General features: G+C 40.0%; 1 protein-coding gene across 4 annotated transcripts; it reads left to right on the forward strand.

The window, feature by feature from the left end:
* The first annotated feature begins 1,685 nt into the window (after positions 1 to 1,685).
* Positions 1,686 to 26,360, forward strand: SEPHS1 (selenophosphate synthetase 1). 4 transcript variants are annotated; one of them, XM_048501213.1, is made up of 10 exons: positions 1,686 to 2,049; positions 2,775 to 2,890; positions 5,242 to 5,486; positions 8,012 to 8,115; positions 10,298 to 10,405; positions 14,298 to 14,452; positions 15,861 to 15,951; positions 19,527 to 19,626; positions 22,323 to 22,535; positions 25,088 to 26,360. In XM_048501213.1, the coding sequence occupies exons 3-10, from the start codon at positions 5,294 to 5,296 to the stop codon at positions 25,300 to 25,302; spliced, it is 1,179 nt and encodes a 392-aa protein (XP_048357170.1). In that variant the 5' UTR covers positions 1,686 to 2,049; positions 2,775 to 2,890; positions 5,242 to 5,293; the 3' UTR covers positions 25,303 to 26,360. The 4 variants fall into 4 exon arrangements, with proteins under 4 accessions (XP_048357170.1, XP_048357171.1, XP_048357173.1 ...); XM_048501214.1 differs by having other exon boundaries at positions 1,686 to 1,957; XM_048501215.1 differs by lacking the exon at positions 1,686 to 2,049 and adding an exon at positions 2,085 to 2,164.
* The last annotated feature ends 746 nt before the right edge of the window (positions 26,361 to 27,106 follow it).

Genomic DNA, 27,106 nt, shown 5'->3' on the forward strand with positions numbered 1-27,106 from the left:
TCCACAGACTCAAAAAGGTCAGGGACTCCTGATCTGAAGCTAGCCTCCTACACATATATACCATTACAAAAGAGAAAATATCTGTCCTAACACCAGTGGCTCGTGATTCAAATATTTTATGATTACCAATTACTAGAATTTTACTGGCATGGTTGGAATTTCCTCTTCCTATTCAATTACTAGAATAAGACAGTGCTTTTAAAAAGGAGAGAATTCCATATTTTTCTTATGCTCATAAGAGATGCATACTTCTGAAAAGTAACTAGTATTGTGGCCTGGGAAGGGGATAAAGTTACCATTAGAAGCCCATGCACAAAGTTCCTCTGCTCTTGGGTTCTTTTTATAAAATAAAAAATGAAAGCTCTCCCTTCAGGGGTACAGAGATGGAAAGGACATGCATATATTCCCTTTGTGCTTCAGGAATTTTGTGAAGAAAACAATTGGCATCCATTCCTTTTCTAGATAAATTTTTAAAATATGTTTTCTGTTGCTATTTCCCTATTTTAATTCTAATCCTAACTGATTATGTTAATTTACTTCATTATTTTCCCATTTACTGTCTGTTTCAAAGAGCCACTTTTGATGGCTTTTTATGGAAAGATGGTCAACAAATAATTTGAACTACAAAATTCTAGAGGTTCACTCTTTCCATCCCATGTTGAATTTTGCAATTGCACAACTTAGTTATAAAAGGATTCACTGTCCAAATGTAAATGAGTTGCTGAAGTCACTGTTTATAACCTGATCTATTGATTAACTATTGGTCAGTGAGATAGCCATTGCTTACATGTTAGTGAGCGTGTACGTCTGAAGTTATAAAGTTAACTGTTTCTTTGAGCAGACATGCCACCAGCACCACAAGACAGATAGGTACCAAGATGTAACCCCAAATGTACAGTAATATACATGTGTAACAGGAAAGAAAGGATTTCTTTTATCTCCATGTAATCCTCCCTTTATTGTTAGTAAACTCATATATAAAAAGCAACTGAAAATCTGTCTCTTCTATACATACACCCAAGGGGGGGGGGGAGGGCAGTATCTAGGTTATGGCAGAAGCTCAGAAGCACCACCCCATCTTTTTAAAAAGCTTCCCTATTAAACTCTAAATGTGCTCCATGCACACACAGAGGCACTGCATCATTTAAAAAATAAACACCCTTTGCCAAAAGAAAAAGACAAATGCCCTTCATATATGTTAAAGCTTCGTCTGCTTGATAGGCAAGAATCATATTACAGGATGTTCATCCCCCCTTCTCTTTATCATTAGCCTTTTCTTTCACAGAGGACCTTAGGATGTTACATATTTCCCCACAACAACTCTGAGAGGTGCGTTAGAAAGAGAGACCGGACCAAGGTCGCTCAGAGAGTACCAAATTCAAACAATATCAGAACTATCAGCTCCATCTTATTGTGTGTGGGTGTTTCACAAAAATCCCTGGCATCTGCGAACACGGAACCCCCAGAGCATATCTGGACTTGACACATCTCCGAGGAAAAATCTCAACCAGCTTCTGCTCAGATCCTGCCTCGTCACCGGCTCTACTCGCGGGAAATCCGCCACGGAGCGCACACGCCGGTGATTGGCACGTTCCCGCCCACTCAGCCGGTTCTCCACTTCCCTTCCGGAGGGGCCACTGAAGCGCCCTAGAAAGCGCGCGCTGGAGGGAGGGGCTGACGGAAGGCGGGAGGGAGGCCGAGTGCCCGCCCCTTAAAGGCAGGGAGTGGCGGCGGCCGTTAAAGGCGCCCCTCCCCCACAGCAGGCCCCTCAGCGGGCGGGGCGGGAAGGCTGAAAAACGAACCGGCCTGCAACTGGAGGGGGGGCAGATTAACTCTTTCCTGGCCGAGGACAACTCGAGGGGATTTTTTTTTCTTTACCCCTCCGATGAGGCGACGCTGAAAGGGGGGAGTAGGAGAGAGCGCGCGCGAACCGGGCCGGCCAGACGCCCGGTGCATTGTGGGTTTGGCTGGCTGGCTGACTTGAGGGGGAAAGCAGGCGGAGGCGGGGAGGGAGTCCCGTTCGCGGGCAGGCGAGGCGCTAGGGGCACGGTAAGAGGGAGCCCAGAGCGAGGGGGGAGGGGACGGGAGGCTTAAAGGGGAACGAGCAAGCAGCCTTGTGCCGTGAGGAAGGAGAAGCAGCTTTGCTCGCCTGTGAAGCGCTGGGGTTAGTGGCGGGGGGGAAAGATGGATGGCCGCGGGCAGGCCGCGGGGCCCCGAAAGATGCATTTAAAAGAGAGGGAACTGCCTGCTTACAGCTGGGAAGGGGTTAATTTTTTCGCCCGCCGACATTTTTTTCTGGCTGTTGTTAAGAGGGAAGGGAGGGGGAATGAGCGCGCGCGCAACGCGTGGAATCCTCAGCGCGAGCCGCCCCCCCTCCAGGCTCGCGCCGCTTCCCCTCCCACCCCCCAGTCCCTGAGCGAAGCGTTCCAGTCCTTTTGCTTCTTCTCCGTTGTCTTAGCCTTTAAAATTTTTAACCCTTTTTAATGCTCCACAAAGGGTTAAGGCTTGTCTTCCTCGATGCATGTTTTAAAAGCTTACACGTTTTATGCATGCATCTTCACCTGGCCGGCCTTCTTTTTCTTCGCTGTAGTGTATGTGACCCGTGAGATCATTTGCATTTGGATGCTTGCAAAATAGGTGTTCCCACTGGGTGTAAGCCGCGAAGCTTGCAGTGCTTGGTCAGAAAGCAGCAGTAGCTTGCAAGGCCCTGGCTGGCCTTTCCAAGTGAGCAGTGTGACCCATTTCAGGTGTCCCATTTTTATGGTTCTTTACAGGTCCCATCACCCTTCCCCGGAAAGAGGAGTGTCCCTCATCTTTTTCGCTTTGGCCGTGTTTTTGATCCTTTCCACGTGGTTGAGCCTGTTGGGATCGGCATGCTGACTTTCCCAAAGTACGTTTGTTCTTCGGCCAGTCTTATTCATGCCCAGTTCTGTTACTTTAATATTGGTTTCTGAAATAAGGGAGTTCAATGGGAGGAATTGAATCTTGCAAAATTATTGCAATTCATGTGCTGTGGTTCTAGCCCAGTTTTGTCCAAGTTCGTGTAATTGAACGCACAAAACTTTTCATGGTAGTATATGAAGTTCAGTGTAATCCTGTAATTCTCTGCAGAAGTAGCTCTGTAATCCTTGCACTGGGAGTCCTGTTTTCTGTCACATTATAGTGATTTTAAATTGAGTAAATTCAACATGTTTGGATACATCATAATTAATCCCTAACTTTGACTACTGGACTAAAATAGTGCCTTGAGAAGTCACTACTAGTATGGCAATAAGGCAAAATGTTCTCTATGGGGAGAATAGTTTGCATTGCTGCAGATATGTTGGCTTTAGAAGACTTGTTAATAAGTAGCACACCTCTTTGGGACAGGAAAGGAGAAGGAAAAGTTACATTTTTCTAAAAGATATTCCTAAGTATCAGGCAATAGGAATTATTAAAAGTTCAGCTCCCAACAAAATTATGCTAACAGTTCCATCTAACATTGGCTGATTTTCAACATGGGTGACATGCTCTTAGTTGATACCAGTGTCAGTTTAGAATTGTTTTACTGGCTAGATCACTGCTATTAAATCCACCCCAGCCTTGACCTTGGTTTTTACCTGCTGTATTAGTTTCAATTGTGTAAGGTTTCAGACCCTTCCTCACCCCATCACTGGAGCATGTCAAATATACATCAGTATTATTAACTTTCCTGAACAGTCGAGCAACGTACCAACAAACAGTAACATTCTAGTAAGTGTCTTCAGCTGAATAATTGTTAGGGTAGGGTTTTTTCTTTTTGAAGAAACTGTAATATATAGACCACTTTAAATGAGAATAATTTTATCCATACACAGTTGAAATGTACAACCTAAAATCTGCTGGCAGTGTGTGTACCGGACCATGTCCTGGGGGTGTGTTCTTAGAAGTTATTTGCACTGTGTTTCATAGAAGGTAACATATTAGTTCCACTGATCAATGAGTCACTCTGTTGTTTGTAAATATCCTATGAACAGTGCTATGTGGGAATAGTCTCTCCTACAAACTGGAGAACTGATTTTTCTGTTTCATGGAAGACAGCCCACAGCCTTGGTAAGGGTGGCACTCTGCTTATGTGAATGTTCCCTGGCAAAAGTGAGTAGCTGTCGTTGATCAGAACCTTTTCATAGCTTGTGGTTTCAAATACAAGACACAGAGTTATTACAGTGTTTATATCCTGCCAAAGTAACAAACAGTGAAAACAGCTCAATGAAATTTATTATAAAACCAGTTAAATTAGAGCTAAAATACATATAAAACAGGGCAGCAGATTGAAACACAAGGCAGAAAGGGAGAGATCATTGAAGGGACACCAGACAAAACAAAAAAGTCTTCACTAACAGGCAGTGATAGAAGGGGACAAATGAATATCTCATGTGAGCTGTAAAGAATATGATCTAAATGAACTATATATTTGGTTTTTGATAAGCCTTTGACAAGATTACCCCAACTGTGTACTGAAATCAACCCAGCTACTTTTAAGCATGCCACTCAGAATTAATGTGGACCTTCAGTGGCATGCCAAAAGGAGAGTAGCATTGCAGCACACGCATATATAAAACTTGCTCCAGCTCATGTGGCCAGAAGTCAATACAGACTGACTTTGAAAGGACGTGCTGTCAGTTAAGCTGATTGTGTGAATAGACTCTGAGTCCTGATATTATCAGATGTTCTTCATTTGGTTCCAAAGGGCTGACTTGACTTATTTCACAGTTGCTTAATTTTAGCACATTGCTTGAAATATTATGGCCCAATGTAGTGTTGCTTCTGCTAACTCCCACAGAAATTAGTGGGACTCTTCTAGATTGTGGCCAAGATTCTTTAGCTAGGTTACAAATGTTGGTGCTGATATGTGGTTGGTAGAGCAGTAAAAACCTTACAATCTCTTACAATGTCCCCCTTTCCTAAAAATTAAAAAATAATTGAGAATCAAATCTTCTGTGGGAGACTTTTATTGTTGTTAATAGAAAATACTCTTGTTTTGTTCTATTCTTGTAAATGTCAGCAGAGTTGGACAATCAGTGAAACTGGCTGCCATGTTCTCTTCATCCCTTTCAGTATAAGAATGTAGCTCACATTTCAGGGTTGTTTTTTTCCAATTCTTGCATGCTGTACGGGAGTATCTATTCTACATCATATAGTAATTTTGTGTACTTTGTGCGTGGAAACCTGTTTACAAGTTAATTCAAAGTTATCTTAAAACTACTTATTTTTTAAAAATAGGCTTGTTTCCTAAAGAAGAAGGAAAGCGTGTGGGACTTCTTGCATCCAAATCATGTCTGTTCGGGAGTCCTTTAATCCAGAAAGTTATGAACTTGACAAGAGTTTTCGGTTAACCCGATTTACTGAACTGAAAGGCACTGGCTGTAAAGTGCCTCAGGATGTCTTACAGAAATTGTTGGAGTCTCTACAAGAAAATCACTTCCAAGAAGATGAACAGTTTTTGGGAGCAGTTATGCCAAGATTGGGTAAGTGACAATTCTTCAATAGTAATGCCACTTGTTGGAGGCTGGGGTCCTAATCCAATTTAGATCTACAGATTTAAGTTCATGGAAATGAGTTTTAGAATGTACTTATGAACAGGTAACTATTAACAGTTGTTTCACATGCTACATTTTACCTGTATGAAATAAGGTTGATTATTTGGCCAAAAAGTGTTTGAGATCTGGTCAGCCAAACATTTGTCCAGTATTTAAAGTATTCATTTATTAGAATTATAGGAGAGTCTACATTAATAATAAAAATACAGTTTGGTTTAATTGTAAGATATGTTAGACTCCACATAATGTTAAAAAGTTGAAGTTTTGTGTAAGTATATATTTCAGTGAGCAAGCTTTTAGCAAAATATAGCTGTGGACTTGTGTAGGGAGTTTTCAGCTAGTTGTATTATATGCTGTTTATAATGGAGATGGATGCATTTGATTTTTATTTCAGTTATGCTTGCTGTTTGTCTATTCTAATTTAATTTCCATATGTACGCTGCTTTAAAGGCCTGTAAATATAAAAGCTTTTAACATTAAAAAACAACTATTATTTGATCTAATCCTGGAATTTAAGGTATATTCCAAAGAGCAATAAAGACTATCCTAAGGACACGGGACAATTCTGAGTACATCTTTTTAGGATTATTCCCAAGGAGTATTTCAGATAAAGTTACAACGTGCCTAGCAACTATAAAAATCAAATTCCAGATCATAATCCAGAGTAGTGAGGCCTGAATGAAGGATTCTTAAGTGTATCCCAGATATCCTCAGGGTTCTAACACCAGTCATTCCTATTGGGTGGCGTCATGAGACAACTTAAAAAGTATCTAAGGGTGTTTTTCACCTGGTGGAATAGTCAACAGTATTAGACTGCTCAGCTGAACCAACATCCCAGGTCTACCTTGGGGTCATGTAAGTCATGTCAGTTGAGTACAGTGAGCCCACCATTGCACTGCTCTTGTGGGTTGGACAGGAGGATTTGTCTAAGCAGGGAGAAATAGTCTAACTTACAATCTAACTAGCAGCTGTTATATTTTAATGTGTGTTTAACTTGGTCATAAAATCTGAGGCAAACTACTCTGCTAACATTTAAATGAACAGGACAAAATGGTATTTATTTTTGTATAGATACTAAAACTGTATGATTGATTGTTCACTGTCAATAATATTGACAGTATTCAAGGCAGCAGCCCATTCTAGAATATGTTGCCTAGGAAGAGAAAAGGTGTGGATGAGGGTTCCCTGTTTGCAAAGTGTGGAAGCAGGTTGACATGGACAGCCCAGTCCGCATGGGGAGTAAGAGTGAAGGGCACAAGGGACATCCCTGTTGGCACAGAACAAATGCACCGGCAACTGGGCAGCCCTTTGTTCCGTTGCGGGCTGACTCAGAAGTCTGGGCCACTGTGGATTTGGGCTGTGGCATTCTCGGAGGTGGGCTTCCACCCTGGGTTTGTGGCTTGTTTCACCATGGCCCCGACTCTGGAAGTGGTGTAAATCTATTGAGCCCCATGAAGGATTTTCCAGCGGCGGAGAGGGTTTTTTCTTTTTCCTCCTCCCCACACCTCCAGAAAGCCTGTTGGCACAGCCTTTGCCACACTGCCTCCTGCTGTCACAGGACATCTGGATTGTGCTGTAAATGTAGATCAGGGGTCCCCAAACTTTTTAAACAGGGGGCCAGTTCACTGTCTCTCAGACTGTTGGAGGGCCGGACTAAAAAAAACTATGAACAAATTCCTATGCACAAATGATTGTAAAATGTTTGATTTCACTTTTCAGCCTTTCTGTCATGATCTATTTTTAGAACAGTGACCAAAGTATGTCAAGTACAGAGTGGGCTCCAAATATTGTTGGGGAGGCTGTGGAATACCTTCCCCCGTAAAAAAAAAAAAAGCAGAACTTTCCCAATGAAACATTCCATCTAACCCAGGATCAGGTATCTTCCTGGGTTCTTTCCTCCCTAGCAGCCAGCGAGCGATTCGCCAGCCTGGCTGATGCCAATGGGATTGAGGCGGAACAGAAAGCCTGAGAGCAACACATGGAGTAGCTGAGAGGGAAGGGCGGAGCAGGCGTTGCCACATGTAAGGTTTCCAACTCTGGGTCAGAAAATTCATGGAGATTTGGGGGTGCCATCATGTAATTGCAATCAACAGCTGTTGGGGCCGGTTCCTCCTCTCCCTCGAGCCCCCACTGCACATGAATGGAGCCATCGCTGCCATGCCTGGCGGGCCGGATAAATGCCTTCAGGGGGCCACATTTGGCCCCCGGGCCGTAGTTTGGGGACCCCTGATGTAGATGATGAACTTAAATGGCTGTCCAGTGTTTGGACTTGCATGTAGGAGGACTGAAGACAGGCAAAACTGATGCATCATTTGTAAGCTTTATATGATCTCACCAAGCTTCTATTCCCTCAGCACCTTTTGGGTGTACTGAGAGATATAGAGTATTGTGAGAGAGTGCTCCTCTGGTGGTGATAGATTGCTTATAATCACTGGTTAATGATGTCTCTTTAGGAATTGGAATGGATACTTGTGTTATTCCCTTAAGACATGGAGGCCTATCTTTGGTGCAGACAACTGATTACATTTATCCTATTGTGGATGATCCTTATATGATGGTAAGTTGCCTAAACGTTTATCTTATTCTACTCCATAATTTATTAATAGCTTATCTTGATGTATAGTCCAAGAGTTTTAAGGTCATCACAGTTTTGTCAAAATTTTGCTACTCCAGAAATCCAATCATTTGTCAGATCGATTTATACTGTGTGCTCTTGTAGTTTCCATGCATTGTGCTGCATCCAGTTAACTCTTTGCATTTTAACAAAATATGTGTTCTCTTAGTCAAGAAATTTCATGACAGAGCTACACATTAAGAACAAGTAAAGCCTGCAATCAAATGTCACAATTTAAAGCAGTGTGTGCATGTGAAACATAATGGCATCTGCAGCAGTTGTTACGATGTTTATGATACAGTTATTCCCTTTTCAAAAATGAAACACTACTTTTTAAAAATGGTAAAGCAACGTCTGACCATATTGTTAGCAGCCTGCAGTTCTCACTATCAAACAAAATGTTGGTGACACATGCTACCCCCCTTCTATCTTTAAACTGCACCCAGGGTTTCTTATGTTCTGCTTTCTGTGTAAGGGCTGGATTCTTGCATTCACCTTTCCAGTTTTGAAATGACCAGTGATTCATTAAACTGTGTATAGGAATAGCTTTTAAGTCCTGGTTTGCGAGGGGTGGACTTCGTTACAAATAGCTCTACATTAAAAAAAAAGTTATTAGCCATTGACACTTAATTCTAAAATGGTTGCGGGGGATTTCATAAGCGTCTTCTGTATTTCAAATTTTAAATGGGGAAATAAATATAGATTGTGAAATTTTAGGCAAACCATTCAACCAACCAATGTCAAAGACAGATAAATCAGGAGCTGTTTTCAGTTGTGCCTTAAACATTTGCCATATTCGTCATAGAATTTTGAACACCAGAATACTGCATTAAAACTATTCTATTAGAAACTGATAGTTTGGTGGATAGTATCCTAAAGTGTTACTGAGCCAAAACAAATTATGGATTTAATTCTCTTTAGTTGATCTGCTGTTAAACCTGAGAGGGGTTTTTTTTTTGGCAGTTTTGAAATGTCTGCTGGCCTCAAGAGAACATAAGCCAGCAGCATACCCGACAAACATTGAAGATGATGATTAGGCTTTGATAATTCTAGAATATGGAAAGAATATGACTGCTTTTCCCTGTTATGTGTTTATATCAGAGCCTAGGCCTTATAAAGGAATTTGAATCCATTTTCAGCAACTGTACTTTGTTTGCTATACTATCAGTTGTTGGCAAACTGAGGCCAATCCTCAATATATTTACATTGCAGTGGATTGGACACACTGTAGCATCAACATCCATACAGTCCTGGCACACTTAGTTTATATAATGTCCCGGATTCAGTATCTGCAGTTTTAATAGAATGTTCTATGGTTGTGCTGCAAATTAACCATGGACACTGGACAGCCATTGCCAGCTGGAATGCATCAGTCTGTTTCTGATGCAATACTGAACGATGTATACTGTAGTAATGCTTAAGCATAGTATTAATCTTATATTCTGATCTGTTTTCTAGATTACCTTTATTTTAAATCTCTAAGTTTTGCGTTATTCCATTAAGACTGTTTTTTCTACAGAGTAGGAAAGAAATTCCTAAAAAACACAGTGGAGTAGAATCTTGCTAGAATAATTTGATTAGTGTTCATGAAGATGACTCGCATTTTAAACATTGGTAATATGAGTTTTTAGTGTAGAATATTTTTTAAAAGATAAAAAAAGTATCATTGCGGTTGGGGACCTCTGCTATTAAACTGCTTTCATGATGGCATGAGTAGATTGTGGAGTGAGACATTTGGTACCAGTTGGCTGCAGATTTGCTCAGAACTAGGCAGTTCATTTGTTTCCAAACGTACATAACCATCTGAGTAGGGGACAGAATCCAGTGCAAGTAGCTAACAGGATTTTAATTCTGGTTTATATCCTCCACTTGGATAAATGAAATCAAGATTGTTGCCTTAATTAGAAGCCAACAAGTTTATGTATCTGTTTCCAAATAAAGTTGGCTGTTGAGCCTATGGTACAAGGTGGCACCATATAGCCTCCTCCAAGAATTGCTTTAATTTATGTTCTCTCCCATTCCTTTCCTGTGTGTTAAATGGGTATGCTCCTCAAATAGGATCCTGGGGTGCATTTTGTTGTTGCTTAAGCTGTGTTGTGTGCTGATGGACTCTGCTTCTTTTCAGGGACGCATAGCCTGTGCCAATGTTCTAAGTGATCTTTATGCTATGGGAGTCACAGAGTGTGATAACATGTTGATGCTTCTTGGGATCAGTAATAAAATGACAGACAGGGTGAGTTTTGTAAATGATGTTGAGATGTATGGTGCAAATATGTTCCTCTATAGTGAATGATGCAAACTGTATTTTAGACATTTTTAAGGGAGTAGGCAACATAAGTGATCTTTTGCAGTGCTGCAGACAAAGAGCAGCAACTTCTGTGACTAGTTCATCTCTAGTCCTCCCTGGCCACTGTTTTGACTTGCTGTTGAATGGTGTTTCTCTCACTAGAGTGTGTAAGATAGTGGCAGAAGGGATAGAAACAATTGTGCATGTTGTATTGATTATGAGTTTATACCAGTGAAGATGGTAGAATTTTCAAAATATGGAGGTCATCATAAACATTCAGATAACTGATAAAGAACAGTGAAATCCCTAGGCTCATGTCAGGTGTAAAAGGAATGTTATAAGGAGTGTGACTGTATGAAAGATACAGGCAAAGAGGAATGGTATTATATAGGACATTAGCAGATAACAAAAGAAGCATCCATAAGGGGGTTTAGAATCCAGGGAACTAAGTCTGAGTTCCAGGATGGGTGTTATGCTTAGAAGGGGTTAAAAGGTCATAGTTTCATAATGTTTCAGAAATACTGCTTCTCACCTTTGAATGTTTCTTCACTTTATATTTCAGAATGAAGCAGGTAATTTTTTTAATGTAGCTTATTTGTCACTGAGTCTCAAAGCTCATTTGTAGGGTACAGAAAAAGAAAAAATGCAGTATAAGATGTTGAATGAACAATGCAGTAGGACTAGGAGTACATAATTGATAATGAGAGCTACAATGTGAAAATTCAGTATAAGATTAACAATGTACAGTGCAGTGAATCAAGGGATACACAATTCAATAGCAGTGCACTAGGAATACAAAATTAAATGACAGTGTGAACAACAAAATTCCCAGGTAGACATTTTTCAAGTAACACAGAGTATGGGATTGCAAAGAAGCAAGGCAGTGCAGTATCCACTCCCATACAAAGACACCCTTCTGGACCATTTTGTTCCACTACATATCAATTCAATTACAAGAAAATCTTCCTGAACACTTCTGTTTTGCCTTTATCATCAGGTTCCTAGTTCCTTTATCACCAGGTTTCTAGTTCCACCCTCAGTCTAGTGATTCAGACCACTATCTTGGGCTAACAGCCATGGAAGTCTTGCCAATACATCAAGAGCTGAAATTAACTGAAAGTATGTAAACAAGCTGTGGCAAGATGAAAGGCTTGTTCAGGTTTATTTCATCCTGGAATTGGTGATCAAGTAAATAATGGGAATTACTTCTGAATGGTGCTAACTGTTCAAAAAATAATTGTAGTGATAAAAGAGTAGAACAGAGCTAAAATGGAAGACTTGTAACCACCACCACCCCAGGTATTTTTTTCAGGAGACAAGTTTGCCCATTGGTTTTGAATCAAAATGGGTATCAGTGTGAGGATGCTGTCTGTCTGTGTGTAACGGACTGCTTTCAATGGGATGCGCATATGCAGTTTGGGGAATATGTGTTCCAGTGACAGCAGAACATGCACACACATGTATAATATGGAACTGTTTTTTTACGTACTTATAAAATTTATAGTGTTAATGTCCTAGCCTTATTCAAACAATAATTACAAATATACCCACTGTTAGAAAGAGAGCAGAAAGCTGTTGTGCCCAAATGTATCTTGTTGTATGTAGGGGAAATTTAGGGGAAAATGTACAAATTTATTTAATTCAGAGTTTAAAATAGAAGCTGTCAACCTACACACTCAGGGGGCAGTAAACCTCTCAATTACAGTGACAGGAGGCCACAGAGGAAGGCCTCTGCCTCTGTGCTCTGTTTTTGGCCCTCGGGAGTGACTGACTGTGCACTGAGTAAGAATGGATGCTGGATGAGATGGACTGCTGGTCTGATCCAGCAGGGTTCTTATTATAGTAAACAAGTGGATTTACTTTGGATTTAGAAACAAGCTTCATTAAGTAAGTATTACCTCAAAACACTGCAAAATTATGCAGTTCCTATTTAGCAGAAGTGACAATGAGATACACAAGCAAGAATTTTCCAACTCTTTGGTAAGGAAAAGAGTATCAAGGACTCTCAATAAATCTAGAAATTAAGTTGAACTTTATCATGAAACAAGTGGGAAACCTGCAACATACTTGTTGGAGAGCACCTCCTACCCTCCCCACTCTGTTTCCTTCCTGGCAGCCCCTGTGTCCTCTCCCCTTTCACTGCTTCCTTTTCTCCTTACTCAGCTACTAACCTTCTTTGAGCCCCATGTCATTATTTAAAAAAAATTCATTTATGCCATCCTTTTCGCCATTTGGGGACTCCAAAGTAACCTGTATTGTTCTCCTTTCCTCCATTTAACCTCACAACAACCAAGTGATGTAGTTTAGGTTGAGAGTGAATGTCTGGCTCAAAGTCACTCATTTATGGCATAGTGGATCTCTCAAATCCTATTCTGACACTCTTGCCACCACATTGGTGTTTGTGCAGTAGTGCTGTCAACTAGTAGTGAAGACCCAGGTGTTAGTGTTTCATGAGTCATGTGAATTGTGTGATAGTGAGTTACATCATGGTTGCTGCTAGGCCTGGCCCTGGTGGTGGCTTGGGATACCAAAACTACTGCCCCTTCCCCCTGCCTTTTACTGGCATGAACTAGAGTTTAAAGGCTGGCATTATTGTAGGGTTTCAAAGCAACCACTGTTGCCACAAGAGAGGGTATTCATTTCTTAAAGATAAAGGGGCTGCTTCTATTTGGGAGAATTAAACCCCCAGTGTGTGTGTGTTTGTTAAAATTTCAGATTTTTATGCAATCCTGGAGCTTTACTCAGGTTTGGTGAAAGATCTGTCTTGTCTGTTCATGGCTCCAATTTCCAAATAAGTATTCAAGGATGGGACAATGTTGATATTTTGATATATTGATGATTGATCTCTTCATTACCATATCCATACTGCAGGCTGTGTCTTACTATAACTATGTGAACAAAACTAGCTACGTGAAATTAACATCACATAAATGATCAATAAATTTTATTTGATAATTCTATGTCTTCTAATTGCAATAAGTTCCTGAATGATTAATAGCTTCTGCATTCTGGGGAGGAGAAATGTGTAGGAAAGTCACACCATGCACTTTTCTGTGTCTGTGTGCACTCTCCCTCCTTAGCACTTTGGGCTAAGCTAGTGGTAATCCCATTACAGAAACTTTATTATGTAGTTGTCTTCTCCCTTTAGTATACATCATAATGCATGCTGGATGAATGGAGAGTCAAAGTGATTCACAATTAACTTTACTAACAGTAAAGAAAAAAACGACTGAGGGATTATACAGACCACAGAGGTTGGGCTGGGGAGTGGGGGTAGAAAGTTCACTTTAGTCCTCATCTCAGTTGATCTTGTTCCTGGCTAAGATATCTCTTCACACTCTATTTTGACATGCAGATATGTGACTCTGCATGTTACCTTGGCACATGAAGCCAGCTTTATATTTTTTTGTTTAATCTGGAGTTTATAATGGTGAAAGTAGAACAAAGCAAAGGGGAGTAGTTGCGTGTGGTCGCATGTGATAATTTGTATCACACAGGATCATTCTTTACATTTAAATATAAGTCAGTATATTGTTTTATCTTCTACAGAAGTCATCTTCACCTTGTAAGAGTGTTGCATATTAAGAACTGTTCTGTTCTTGTAACTGACATATATTCTGTTTTGTTTACTTGTGTTCTTGGAAAATGGCTCTTGCAAGAAAAATGAAAGCCTGATTCTACTCTGATTTCACATAGAACTGCAGTACCTATTATTAATAAGCTATAAATTTATTAAATTGGTAGATACTCATTAATTGCTGTAATATTCTAGTATAGACTTCTTTTCTTTGAAGGATTGAAAGATTCAGTTTTTTCTTACTTGTCTTTTGATCTGTAGGAAAGGGACAAAGTGATGCCTCTCGTTATACAGGGTTTCAAAGATGCAGCAGAAGAGGCAGGAACATCAGTGACTGGTGGTCAAACGGTGTTAAACCCTTGGATCGTTTTAGGAGGAGTAGCTACAACAGTCTGTCAGCCTAATGAATTCATAATGTGAGTTGAGATATTAATCCTGTGTGAAAGGTATTACGCTAAAAGGCGAAGTTTCTTCTGAAATTATCAATATTAACATTCTGTTACACAGTTATTAAATATAACCAATTAAAATAAGTCTTTTATATTTTGTACATCTTTAAAAAACATTTAAGTTTTTATGTGCCCATCTATCTCTTGGACATTTCTCTTGAACATCTCAGTGATTATAAACACTATTTCTAAATCTTGTGGTGGTGAAAAGTGCCATCAAGTCATCACAGCCGACTGATGGCAACTCTAGAGTTTTCAAGGCAAGAGATGTTTAGAAGTGGTTTGCCATAACAACCCTGGATTTCTTTGGCAGGCAGAGGTGTCCCATGAATGTACAGACCAGAGCCAACCCTGGTTAACTTCCAAAGTCTGCCAAGATCAGGCTAATCTGGCCATCCAGATTAGGGCTGAAAATTTTACAGGAACTATAAATCTGTTTTTGGTTTTTAGTAAGCAGCTGTCTAGAGTATTTACATTTTAAATCCTGAGTGGTGGGAAGGGAAAGGAGTTTGTAAGCTCCTTTGAGTCTCCTTGAAGGAGAGAAAGGGGGGATATAAATCCAACTCTTCTTCTAACCCTGCACAACTTTGGAAACAGGGAGGGCGCTTTATTCTCCATGCGGGACTGTAGCTCAGGCCTGCATGGAGGATCAGACTGTTTTCCCCCTCCTTGTTTCCCAAGTCCTACTGAAATGGTTGGGGGGTGGGGGCCCCTGTCCTCCATGCTGGACTCCGTGTGCTGAGTCCAACACAGAGAATCGGGCCTGCTTTTCCCGCCACCTCGCTTCCTGAGGCCCCCAGGTCTTGGGAAGGGATATGGGTGGTGGTTAAAATGTAAGGGATGCACTTCACACCCATTGGCTGGGGGTTTGTCATCAGACATTCCAAACCCTTAGCGAATTATGTATAAGGACTTGAGTGCCAATGACTTTTAACTTTCAAAATAGAAGTTTACCTTTTTTATGCATACAACTTCACAGTAGGAAGTGTGGCTATACATTTTTCCTGTGAATACTAAATTACTTGAGGATTTCCTGAATTTGTACAAAAAGGCCATTAAATACTAAATTTTGAGAATACCCGGGAAGTCATATGATTGAACAACCCAGCAGTTGCCTTTTTTTCCCCAACTGACTGTTACAGTGAATTGGGTTCAGTAACGAGCACTGGGTGGTGTTGATGTTTGAAGATATTTTTATGGAGGTCCTGTTGATGAAGCTTTTGCCGAGTGGTAGGTGTTTAATCTGCTTCCTAAATGAGTGAATTTCATAGGCTAGTTTTTAAAAAGTGCTGACTTTGAGAACTATTGAATTTGTTCTGTTACAGATTTCTGATTGGGGAATAATCACTGCACATGTATATGCATTTGTTTGCAGGCCAGATAATGCTGTACCGGGAGATGTGCTTGTGTTAACTAAACCTTTGGGAACGCAAGTGGCTGTAGCTGTTCACCAGTGGCTAGATATTGTAAGTAAATTATTCTGAATTACACTCAGGTGAAAAATGATGCAACTGGTAGATGGTAGTGTTTCAGAGATGGAACTGCAATGATTTTGTTAGAATATACATTTAACTGGATTGGCTTGATATAAATACATATATATGTCCATTGGTGTTTCTGTCTCCACATGATGTATACTGACTGGTAGAGGATTCTTTCCAACATTACTTACCCAAGATCCTTTAACTTGCGATACTATGGCTTGAAGCTGGGAGCTTCTGCATGAAAAGCACATCCTCTCTATTACTGAGCCATGACCCTGCTCAATAAATTAAACTAATATATCACTGAAGCTATATTCTGGAAAACAAAAATTATACAAATCATATTCTGGATATATTTCTACCCCAAGTCAAATTGTATTGTGGAGCAAAAAATGTTCCCCAAAATCTTTTTTATGGTGACAATTCATTATGTTTCACAGTATCCAAACACCAAGATTCTGTGAACACACTTTTAGAGGCAAAATATCTCTAAAATAGATTCATCCATCACCTTCAGCAAACTGAATAATTTACATCTGTTGTGTTCTTTTTTAAGGCTATAATTTTTATCTTCAGTTTGAAATGAAAAAAACTGTGTGAACATATAATATTAGACTATTAACAGACTTCTCCCATTTTAAAGGAGAGTCAGCATAGTGTAGTGGTTAAGAGCAGGTGAACTCTAATCTGGTAAACCAGAATTGTTTCTCTACTCCTACATTCCTGCCAGGTGACCTTGGGCTAGTCACAGTTTGTTCAGAACTCTCTCATCCCCACTTACTTCACAAGGTGGGGAGGGGACCTAGCATCTGATTTAGGTCCACCCACCCTGGGGGGAGTGGGCCCAGCATCTGGTCTTGGCCCACGCAGAAGGTAAGGTGAGTTTTCTGTATGCATTGGTGAAACTCTGTAGTTATATCATTCTGTTTCTGGCAGTTCCTAGAAAGGCATGTAACTTCTGGTTGTTTTTTTTTCTCAGAAGTGACATTATTACTTCAGCTTGGCAGCCATTTTTAAACATTTACTCAGTTACCCAACATCTGGTTGTGGCCCACCCACCCAAGGAGAAAAGGTAGGGTGCCCCCTCTACTCTCCTGGGGCTCCTCCCTCTCCCCTAGAGTTTCACCAATGCATATAGAAAACTCGCCTTACCTTCTGGGTGGGCCAGACAGCAGACCCCCTTCCTCCTCCCTACCTTTCCCCCTAAGTTGGGTGGCCTGCAACCAGATGCTGGGGCCCCTTTTCCTCTCCTCCCACCCCGCAGGTGGGTGGGCCATGACATGATGACAGGTTCCCTTCCAATCCCCTCTCCCTTTCCCCCCCAGGATGGGCAGGCCACAGCCAGATGATGGAACCTCTCCCCCTCCCTCCACTTCCCCAGGACCATGACTAGATGACAAGCTCCTGCTCCTCCCTACATTTCCCCCCAGGGAGGGTGGGCCAAGACCAGAAGACAGGCCCTCTCCCCTTCCCCACAGGGTAGGTAGGTGGGCAGGGCATGGCCAGATGACAGCCCCCCTTCCCCTATCCTCCTCCCTTCCCCCAGGGTGAGTCCCTTTCTTCCTCCCCTTCACCATAGATGATGGGGCCTCTTTGCTTCCCCTCCCCCTTCTCTTCCGTTCTCCCCAGGGTGGGTGTGTAGGTCACAACCAGATGTGGAAAGAGGAAGGGAAAGGAGTTCATATTTGCCTTGAATCTCCTTACAGGAAAATAACTCTTCTTTCCTTAATAATTGCTAATGTTCATATCTGGTGTATTTTTGCACCAAAGAACATGCATCTGTGTGGTGAGGAGAATGGGTTCCAGATTATTAGAAGGAATAAATCCTTGTCTGGATTGATGCTTTCTAAGAAAACCTCATAGGTTAGTTCTATGCCCCAATGCATACCTAATGGCAAAATTAGTATATTTCTGGGTTAGTTTAATACCCCAGATACTATTTTGTGTACTGAAATAAAAGTATAAGTGGCATTGTTGACTGATATGCAGGAAACCATGTCCTAAGAGAAGAAGTTGCGGTCACTTTTGCAAGCCTTCTGTCAAAAAAAGTTCATTATAGTACTTTGAAAGTACATTTCTGGTTCTCTCTTGACATAACGGATGTATAGAGTTATGGTTTAGTATATACTTCAGAAGAGTTTATGTATTTGTGTGTGTTTACTGCCCTTGGTGAAAATTAATTGAAGTGGAAAAATTGTAAAATAATTTAAAAAATATTTTCTGACTGCAGTTCATTTTGTGTATTTATTGTTCTCTTGACACATAGACTTGCAAATTAAGGATACACTGAATTTGTATATATTTCAAATATTCCTAATTTTCCCTGGTTGTCAAGCAGCGTGTTTGTGTTAATGAAAACTTGTTCAAGAGGTTCTAATATTGCATGTCAACAATATATTTCATGGTTCTGGAAAGAAGCTCTTTGTGTATGTGACCTTGTTGGGGTTCCTTTCCTTCATTTTTATTAAAGGAAAGAGAAGCAGAGATAAAGCTATAATTGACCAATGTTTATATCATATCCAAAGCTTCTTTAAAAAGACTAATTTTGTACTCCTATATAAATCTTTTTTTAATACAGTCACTGAATCATAGGCTAACAATTGTAAGCCTGTGTGTTTGGTTACTATTTTGTCCCCTGAAATTTTCCTTGGGAAGGTAGTGGAGAAATGTTGTGGCTTACATGCTGTTCCACTCTTGCTGCAAGATGACATGAATGAAGATTTGGCTATTAGAATGGGGTATCTCTCATACAATGAGAGAGTAACAGTGCAGTCCTAAGAAGGCTTATAACATTCAAAACCCATGGAACACAATGATGTGTCTATGTAAACGTAATGCAGTTACAGTTCTGCAGGCATGGGTGTTGAAAGCAAGCAATGATAGTAAAGTTCTGGAGGAAGGAGGGATGGAAAATTCAGAAACAGGACTTTTTCAGTTCTGGTGATAAAATGGGAAATTTCGGGGAGCATTGAGGGAACAAACTCCTATAAAAATGGTGTCACTGGATTTCACTGCAGTTTTGTGCTTCAGATTCTTGGATCAGTATCTTTCAGAAAATACCTCCTCCACTGAGAGAGCAGGCTACCTATGTTGGAGATGTACAAGTCTCCAGGACTTATGATGGTGCTATAAATCATTTAGACCATGCACAGCAGCTGCTTATTGTGTGTTCATGATTAAATGCTCGGTTGAACCTGAATCATTTGAAAGCCTGTGATCAGGGTGGATGTGACACTCGACATCTTGACATTGATGATTCTGTCTCTTGTGTCCATAGATGACTGTATCCTCGGAGTATGTGTCAGTTCTTTACTTACTCCCAGTTTCAGGCATGTAGCATTTGTCTACTGAAATATGTAGAGTATTTCCATGGCTATACAGATGCCAGCTGAATAAGATATCCAAACAATAAAATATCAAAGCAACGTCATGCATTCATTTGATAACTCAGTGCTGGAATAATCCCAAATAATTGCCACATGGAAAATTAGTATGTGTAACTATATTCTTACTGCCAGTAGTATAGACAAATGGATCTTGTTTCTTCTTCACAATAGCCAGAAAAATGGAATAAAATCAAATTGGTTGTCACACAAGAAGATGTGGAACTAGCATATCAAGAAGCAATGATGAATATGGCACGGCTCAACAGAACAGGTATGAGAATGTCTTGAACTCAGGGAAATAAAATAAGATAAATCACTCTGGAGTAAATAATTTTGTAAAAATACCACATGGTCTATTTATCAATTAGAATCTAGCCTTATAAAGTGTGTATTTAACATATTAGAACCTAGAAAAAAACTGTTGTTGCATTACATTTACCTTTATAAAGGTAAGATTTTGATAACCAAAACTTATTGTTTGTTGGAAGTAGGATTTAGAGAACCTAGGAACAAGATTTCTCCCTCTTCTATTAAAAACCCATCCACAGCATAAAAACAACATAGAATATTTAATCCTTTTTAAAATGTCATTAAGCACCATAGACTAGAAGCAGGCTCTAAAAACTCCTTTATTAAAAGCCAGAGTAAAAAGGAGTGGTTTGTATTGGGACATAAAAGACAGTAGGGTGTGTGTTAGCTGGTTGTCAGAACAACATTCCACCAATGAGTGCCGAAAATGAAATAGCCCTGTATCTGGTCTCCGCCTTCCTCAGCTCCACATGCCTCTGTTTTTTGTGCCTTTACCTTCAGGGCTTGCTTCCTATAAAATGCACACTTCCAAAGAAGTAACCAAATTCTTGAATTCCTAGACGCCATCAAGTTTTTAAGAACTAGTCTCTTGTAGCCAATCTAGCTATAGATATTTTGTGACGTCATCCATTTTCTGGTACTTGCTTGTGGGTGCTTGGCTTCCTTTTGGATAGTTTCCATTCTTTGGAACAGAACCTTTTTGTTGTAAATGTGACTTTCTTCCACTTATTTTCATTTTTCAATACAAATGTTTGGACACTCTTAGCTGAGCTGATATGCCATAAATACACTGTAATTTGTTGTAGTTATATCAAAGAAAATGCTGAGAATTAGGTTTGGGAGTAGGGCTAATAGCCTTTTGATGCCTGCTCTCAGCACTTTCTCTGACAGTGGCTTTCTTCCCTGTCAACAATATAAAGGTTAGTGGCTGAATCTATTGGTTTTCCACTTTCTTCTCACTCTTTCCTGTATTATCCATTATACTGGAAGCTATGGTAGCAGGGGTCCAACTGTAGCAGTCACATACATTCCCAAAGATGGGTGATAAACCTTCAGCACACCAGTTGAGTTGGAACCTTTTGGAAAGCTTCAAGGAAGAGGCTTCTTCCCTGTGCTGCTGACCACTTTGTGTCTAAGGATAGGAAAGGGACCATCCCCTCCAGGTTCTGTTTTAGCCTCCAACAACAACAGTTAGGAATTCACCTGTCATTGTATCAATGGAGACATGGTATGCTAAACTTTCTTCCAGTAATAGCTAAACTTTCTTCCCGTAATATTAAGATATTTAACATCCCTAGGCTTAACATAATTTCTTAAGATATAAGTACATGACCTAGAAGCAGGTTTTTAAATGGAAGCATAAATAGTCAGACTGTTGGGACTTATGACCCACATCATGCAGACATTGTGCGTCAATGAAATTGTAGAGAATGTGATTTAATACTGATACATTGTATTCTGTGTTAACTATTGTCTGATTATCTTTTTATATCAATTCCTATAGAACTGATTTCTTTCTAGTGTATCTAAATTTGCAGCAATTTGGGCACCAGGCTCAGGAACTAGAAATTCCTGCATGGCGACAACATGTAAACTTTATAGTTCTGACAACATAAGTGTCAGTCCTCAATTAACGAACAATAGCTCATTGTTTCGTAGTTGGGTAAAAGCAAAAAACTTGAACTGCTCAGTGTGGGAAAGGAGTGTTGCTACCTTCCCTTGTTCACACTATTTGTGAGACGTTGGGGAATGTATACTTTAATCCAGGAACTGCAAAGCAGTTGAGGGAAAACATCTTTCAGTACCAGATCAGTCATGTTTTTAACTTCAAAAGTATCAGAGGCTTGAAAGATGGTTGTGGTGGAAGTTTATGATCACATGTGTACTTCACAATGTGCACCTTAAAACACATGGATGGCCTCCTTGAGGGCAATATGTGGTTGGCCATTACTGCACTGTTCAGGGGGCGGGGAGTCTTCTAATTAACATTCTCCTATAATCCTGGGAAGTCAAAGTATCCTGAAACCTCTGGATGTTGTTTCGGGGGGGGGGGGGGGTTCCTGTTTCATTGCTTTCTAATAAATATGAAGCTATGTTTGCTCTAGTGGTGACTGTTATCAATATGACATATAAAGAGCAATTTAGAATAGTGCTTTTGATAGTTAAGAAAATGATGTATGACGCAAACTTATCTTGCAGGACACGTGAATTGGGAAATAAAGTTTCCACTACTAAAAAGCAATAAAACTATAAAATGTTATCCCATCATCAGTAAAGTAATAGCTTCAATCTAAATTCACATAGCTGGAATAAAATCAACACTCTTCCTTTGAACAATATGGATTGGATCTTTAGCTTCCTTTCTGCTTGTGCCAAATACTTCTGCTTATAGTAGGAAAGGATTTCTCCCCACATACTTCAGCCCCCGTACTTTGATCATTGTGACGTTCCTGAAGTCCATTGACCCATAGAGCACAATACTGGAAAGGGGGCTTAAATGACTGCTTTGTAATTAGGCAGGTAGGAAAGGTTAGCATTTAGGCAGTTCATTAAATGCTTCACATTGCATTGAAATTATATAGTGGGTAGAACTCTGAATGATTAGCTCAAAAGTGGTAATTTGGATTGCATAATGTTTTCTTCTGTTTTTGTTTCTAGCTGCAGGGCTCATGCACACGTTCAATGCACATGCAGCCACAGACATTACAGGTTTTGGAATCCTGGGACATGCACAAAATCTAGCCAAACAGCAGCGCAATGAAGTGTCCTTTGTTATACATAACCTTCCTGTTCTCGCCAAAATGGCTGCAGTTAGCAAAGCATGTGGCAATATGTTTGGTCTTATGCATGGGACGTGTCCTGAGACTTCAGGTAAATCCTTTTATTGTGCTTTTTCTGCTCCAGAATTATTGTAGCTACACATGTGAAATAAATCAACATTAAGACCTGTGTCATAAGAACAAGCCAGCTGGATCGGACCAGAGTCCATCTAGTCCAGCACTCTGCTACTCGCAGTGGCCCACCAGGAGCCTTTGGGAGCTCACATGCAGGATGTGAAAGCAATGGCCTTCTGCGGCTGTTGCTACCGAGCACCTGGACTGTTAAGGCATTTGCAATCTCAGATCAAAGAGGATCAAGATTGGTAGTCATAAATCGACTTCTCCATAAATCTGTCCAAGCCCCTTTTAAAGCTATCCAGGTTAGTGGCCATAACCATCTCCTGTGGCAGCATATTCCAAACACCAATCACACGTTGCGTGAAGAAGTGTTTCCTTTTATTAGTCCTAATTCTTCCCCCCAGCATTTTCAATGTATGCCCCCTGGTTCTAGTATTGTGAGAAAGAGAAAAAAATTTCTCTCTGTCAACATTTTCTACCCCATGCATAATTTTATAGACTTCAATCATATCCCCCCTCAAACAATACATTCCATTTACTACTTTTTATATTGGAAAAATAGGACTGTTGCATTATGAGACAGCAAAGGCAGGATATAAATTTTGTAAAAGAAAATAACGTAGTTCTCTGATATTTAATCCAACTTAAACATTGAACTCTGGGAGCAGACAGAATGCCTAACACTTGGGTAAACTCATTAGAAATTTTTTCTGTTTCTCCCTTTGGCATAGGTGCTGCAAGAATGTTTAATAGTGGGTCACTAGATGGCACCCAATCTGCTGATTAAGTAGTAGATGCTGCAATCTGGCATAGATTCTAATACAGTACCCTGTGTGGCCATACATTAGATGTACCTTTGTAAAAGCAGTTAGGGCATCTGTGGATGTGTCTGAGCACACATTCAAAGTTTGACTTTGTATTTCACATTTATTTTTTACTGATTTGTAACCCAGGGACGGGGAACCAAACCAAAAACAACAAATACATGTAATGAAATAAATTTTAAAAAGCAAGTCTCCACATGATGGAAGGAATAATGTAAATCATCAGTAACATAGGAAACAAACAAGTAATGTAAGCTATGAGGTGCTCCAGTGACCTCTGCAAATTTTGTTGAAATGAGTGGACAACCACATCTATGGCGTATCATGCCATTTATTTGGGCATAATAAAATTAGCATAAGGAGCCCTGTGACACAGAAGTGTAAGCTGCAGTACTGCAGTCAAAGTTCTGCTCACGACCTGAGCTCAATCCCGACGGAAGTTGGTTTCAGGTAGCCGGCTCAAGGTGGACTCAGCGTTCCATCCTTCTGAGGCTGGTGAAATGAGTACCCAGATTGCTGGGGGTGAAGTGTAGGCGACGGGAAGACAGTGGCCAACCACCCCATAAACAGTCTCTGTAATAGACGTCACGATGTGACATCCCCCTGTGGTCAGTAATGATCTGTCGTTTGCATAGAGGGATTACCTTCATCTTTTAAAATGAGCAAGCACAGTGTTCACTGCCTTCTAATGCTTTCCCCTTAATGTAAGAAGAGTAGTTTTCCAATTTTTAAAGCTATTATTACAATAAAAATATCCACATGAAACATTGAATTTGTTTGGATATAACATTTAAGCCATACTTGATTTGTTGTTTTCTTCCCCTAACCTGAACAAGGCTGTTAATGATAGAAGGAATTTTGGAGGAACTGATTCAGAGTGGCCTAAGTGAGAATCGACTTGATGGCATTTAATATGCAGACAACACACAATCAAATATTAGTTCAAATATTGGTTGCTGTTGGAACACAAAATTAGCATCAAGTATTTTAAAAATCTTGTTGACTAAATATAAGTAAAAGTGAATACGCTATCATATTTTGTAGGGCATCAAATAATTTAATTTCTGGTCTTCCCAAAAACCCGCATCGCTCCTCCAGCCCTGGATGGTTTTCAATGCTTAGTCAGTTAACCTCTCTTTCATCATCTGATTTTATAATATCAGACAAATTGCTAACAGAACAGCAATACTTGACCTGGCAGTTTATCACTGAAACGTGCCACAAGGCAACATTTGACTCAGTTGTTCCAGACCACGTTTAATGCCCATATAGTGTTAGCATAGGGGAAGTGGAGTCACTGTAGTCCACAAGAAGAAAGCCAGCTTGGTACAGTGGTTAAGATTGCTGGATTCTAATCTGGAAAACCGGGTTTCATTCCCCGCTTCTCTACATGAGCAGCAGACACTAATTTGGTGACTTAGATTTGTTTCTCCACTCTCCCACATGTAGCCTGTTGGGTGACCTTAGGCTAGTCACAGTTCTCTCAGAACTCTCTCAGTCCCACCTACCTCACAACGTGTCTGTTGTGGGGAGGGGAAGTGGAGGAGTATGTAAGCCACTTTAAGCATAAGCATTTTATTGTCATTGTGCACGCAAACTCCTCCACCTCCACTCTTCTATTACCTGGGCATGCTATTGAACAAGCCATGTTTATCCCATGAAATGTAACCAGAGCTAATTTATCAGTTGTTCTTCTTTTCAGGGGGTCTCCTTATCTGTTTACCGCGTGAACAAGCAGCACGCTTCTGTGCTGAAATAAAGTCTCCAAAATATGGCGAAGGACACCAAGCATGGATCATTGGGATTGTAGAAAAGGGCAATCGTACTGCCAGAATTATAGACAAACCACGAATAATTGAAGTTGCACCGCAAGTTGCCACACAGAATGTGAACCCGACGCCTGGCGCAACTTCTTAGTCTAGACAAATTAGCTATTTTTGTTTTTTTGTGTTTTTTAATAGATCTCCTTTATCATCTTGCAGTCTAAAGAACTGTAAAAAGAGAAGAAGAAACACATTGTGTCTGCAAATCCGGTGGCCTTAGGTCAGTTTGAGTGGATGCGTCAAAATAAAACCCATTGCCTTTTTTTCTTGTTACATTAACTGAAGATGCATCTAATCTTGAGGCAGCTTCTGAGTTGAGAATTATATTGTTATCCAATACTGTTGATTCATTTTGAATCTTTACACACTTATCTCTTGCCGCATAGGCTCTTTTTTAAAGGGTGCTTTCACGTAGCACAGACATTACCAGTAGTGGTATCAAATAGTTTGTGTCTTTTTCCATGATATGTATATTTATCATTAGGCCTGATTTTGGATGCCTTGAATGAAATTCCAGAAAGGCAATAAATCTGATAAGTGCTGCACAGTGGTTCTATTCGGTAGCAAAGAGGGTTGCATGATTAACATTCAATATTTGATGTGTAAAATTTAGTTTTATGAGCATCGACAACCCTGGACATTGCGCGATAGTACATTCTGTTTAAAACAAGCAAGTGCTGACTTTGCATGGAAAGCACTTCCGAATTGAAGGAAAAACAATTTTGTTCTTTGTAGATGAGATATTTACTTGTATTATCAATAATTGTTTTCTTTATTGATGGTATAAATAATGATGCTCAGTTTTGCAACGTGATTGGGTATGCTGTAGAGCAACACAGTATTGCTGACCAAAAGGAGGTTCTTGTATAATCATTTGCAATTCACTATATAATTAACTACACAAGTAATTTTTAAATATAACCAATTAAAAAAAACTGTTCTGTGGATGGTAGTGTTTAATACATTTTATATTTTGTATTATTTTCTTAAAATCAACAACTGTCTAGTATGATTCTTAGTATTTTTGTTTTTTGCTCAAATTAATTTTTGTGCACGCTTTTGTGATGTGTTTAAAAATCTACATTGCCAACATTGCAGCCTGAACTTAAGCTTATTATTTGAATAAATATTTAATTTTTTATTGCTCTTGTACAGGCGAATGAGCTTTACACTTAATGTGATTAGATTTATTTTGCCATTGCAATTGGGATATGGATATTTGTCATTCACTCAAGTGTGGAGTGAAAAAAAGTTCTGGTGAGTGATTCAGGATATTGAATATCTTACAGAAAAGCCTATATAAGGGAATTTCATAAGTTTCTAAGAGCATGGAGTGTTACAGCTACAGTTCTTGGATAGTGTGGTGTTCAGCAACATAAATGTGCCTATTGTTCAGGAAACCACCATAAGGGAGAAGTAATTAGTTTTAAATCCAGCTTGGGTTTTATTGTCTTCAAGAAAATTTGAGACACAATCTAAACTTATAGTCTACCCTTACATTTTAAAATGTTTTTGTTTCTAGGTTTCTGCATTCTAAAAATCTTGTGTTTGAACATTTTGGATGTTTCTCTTAAATTACCATCTTCCAGGGCTGTTACCAAATCCACTGCAATGAAAGAAGGGACAGCTGGATTTCCTTTACATGTTTTAATTAAGCACCTGAGAGCTTGTTCTGAGTTTATACAGTATTTGCAGCACTGCAAAACTAGCCCCCCCCCTCCCCCCCCCCCCCCCCCCTGCAGGTATGCCACAAAAGGGGGTGGGGGACTCTTACATTCACATACAAGTTACAAATATGTCCAATAAAACATTTTGGGATTGTGTGTGTGTGGAACATTTTGTAAGAGGTTGTGTTATATTCATTTTGAGAAAATATAGTATGTTCTGGCAGTAGTGCT

The sequence above is a fragment of the Sphaerodactylus townsendi genome, linkage group LG06 (genome assembly GCF_021028975.2).
Source record: "Sphaerodactylus townsendi isolate TG3544 linkage group LG06, MPM_Stown_v2.3, whole genome shotgun sequence".
NCBI classification, from domain to species: domain Eukaryota; kingdom Metazoa; phylum Chordata; class Lepidosauria; order Squamata; family Sphaerodactylidae; genus Sphaerodactylus; species Sphaerodactylus townsendi.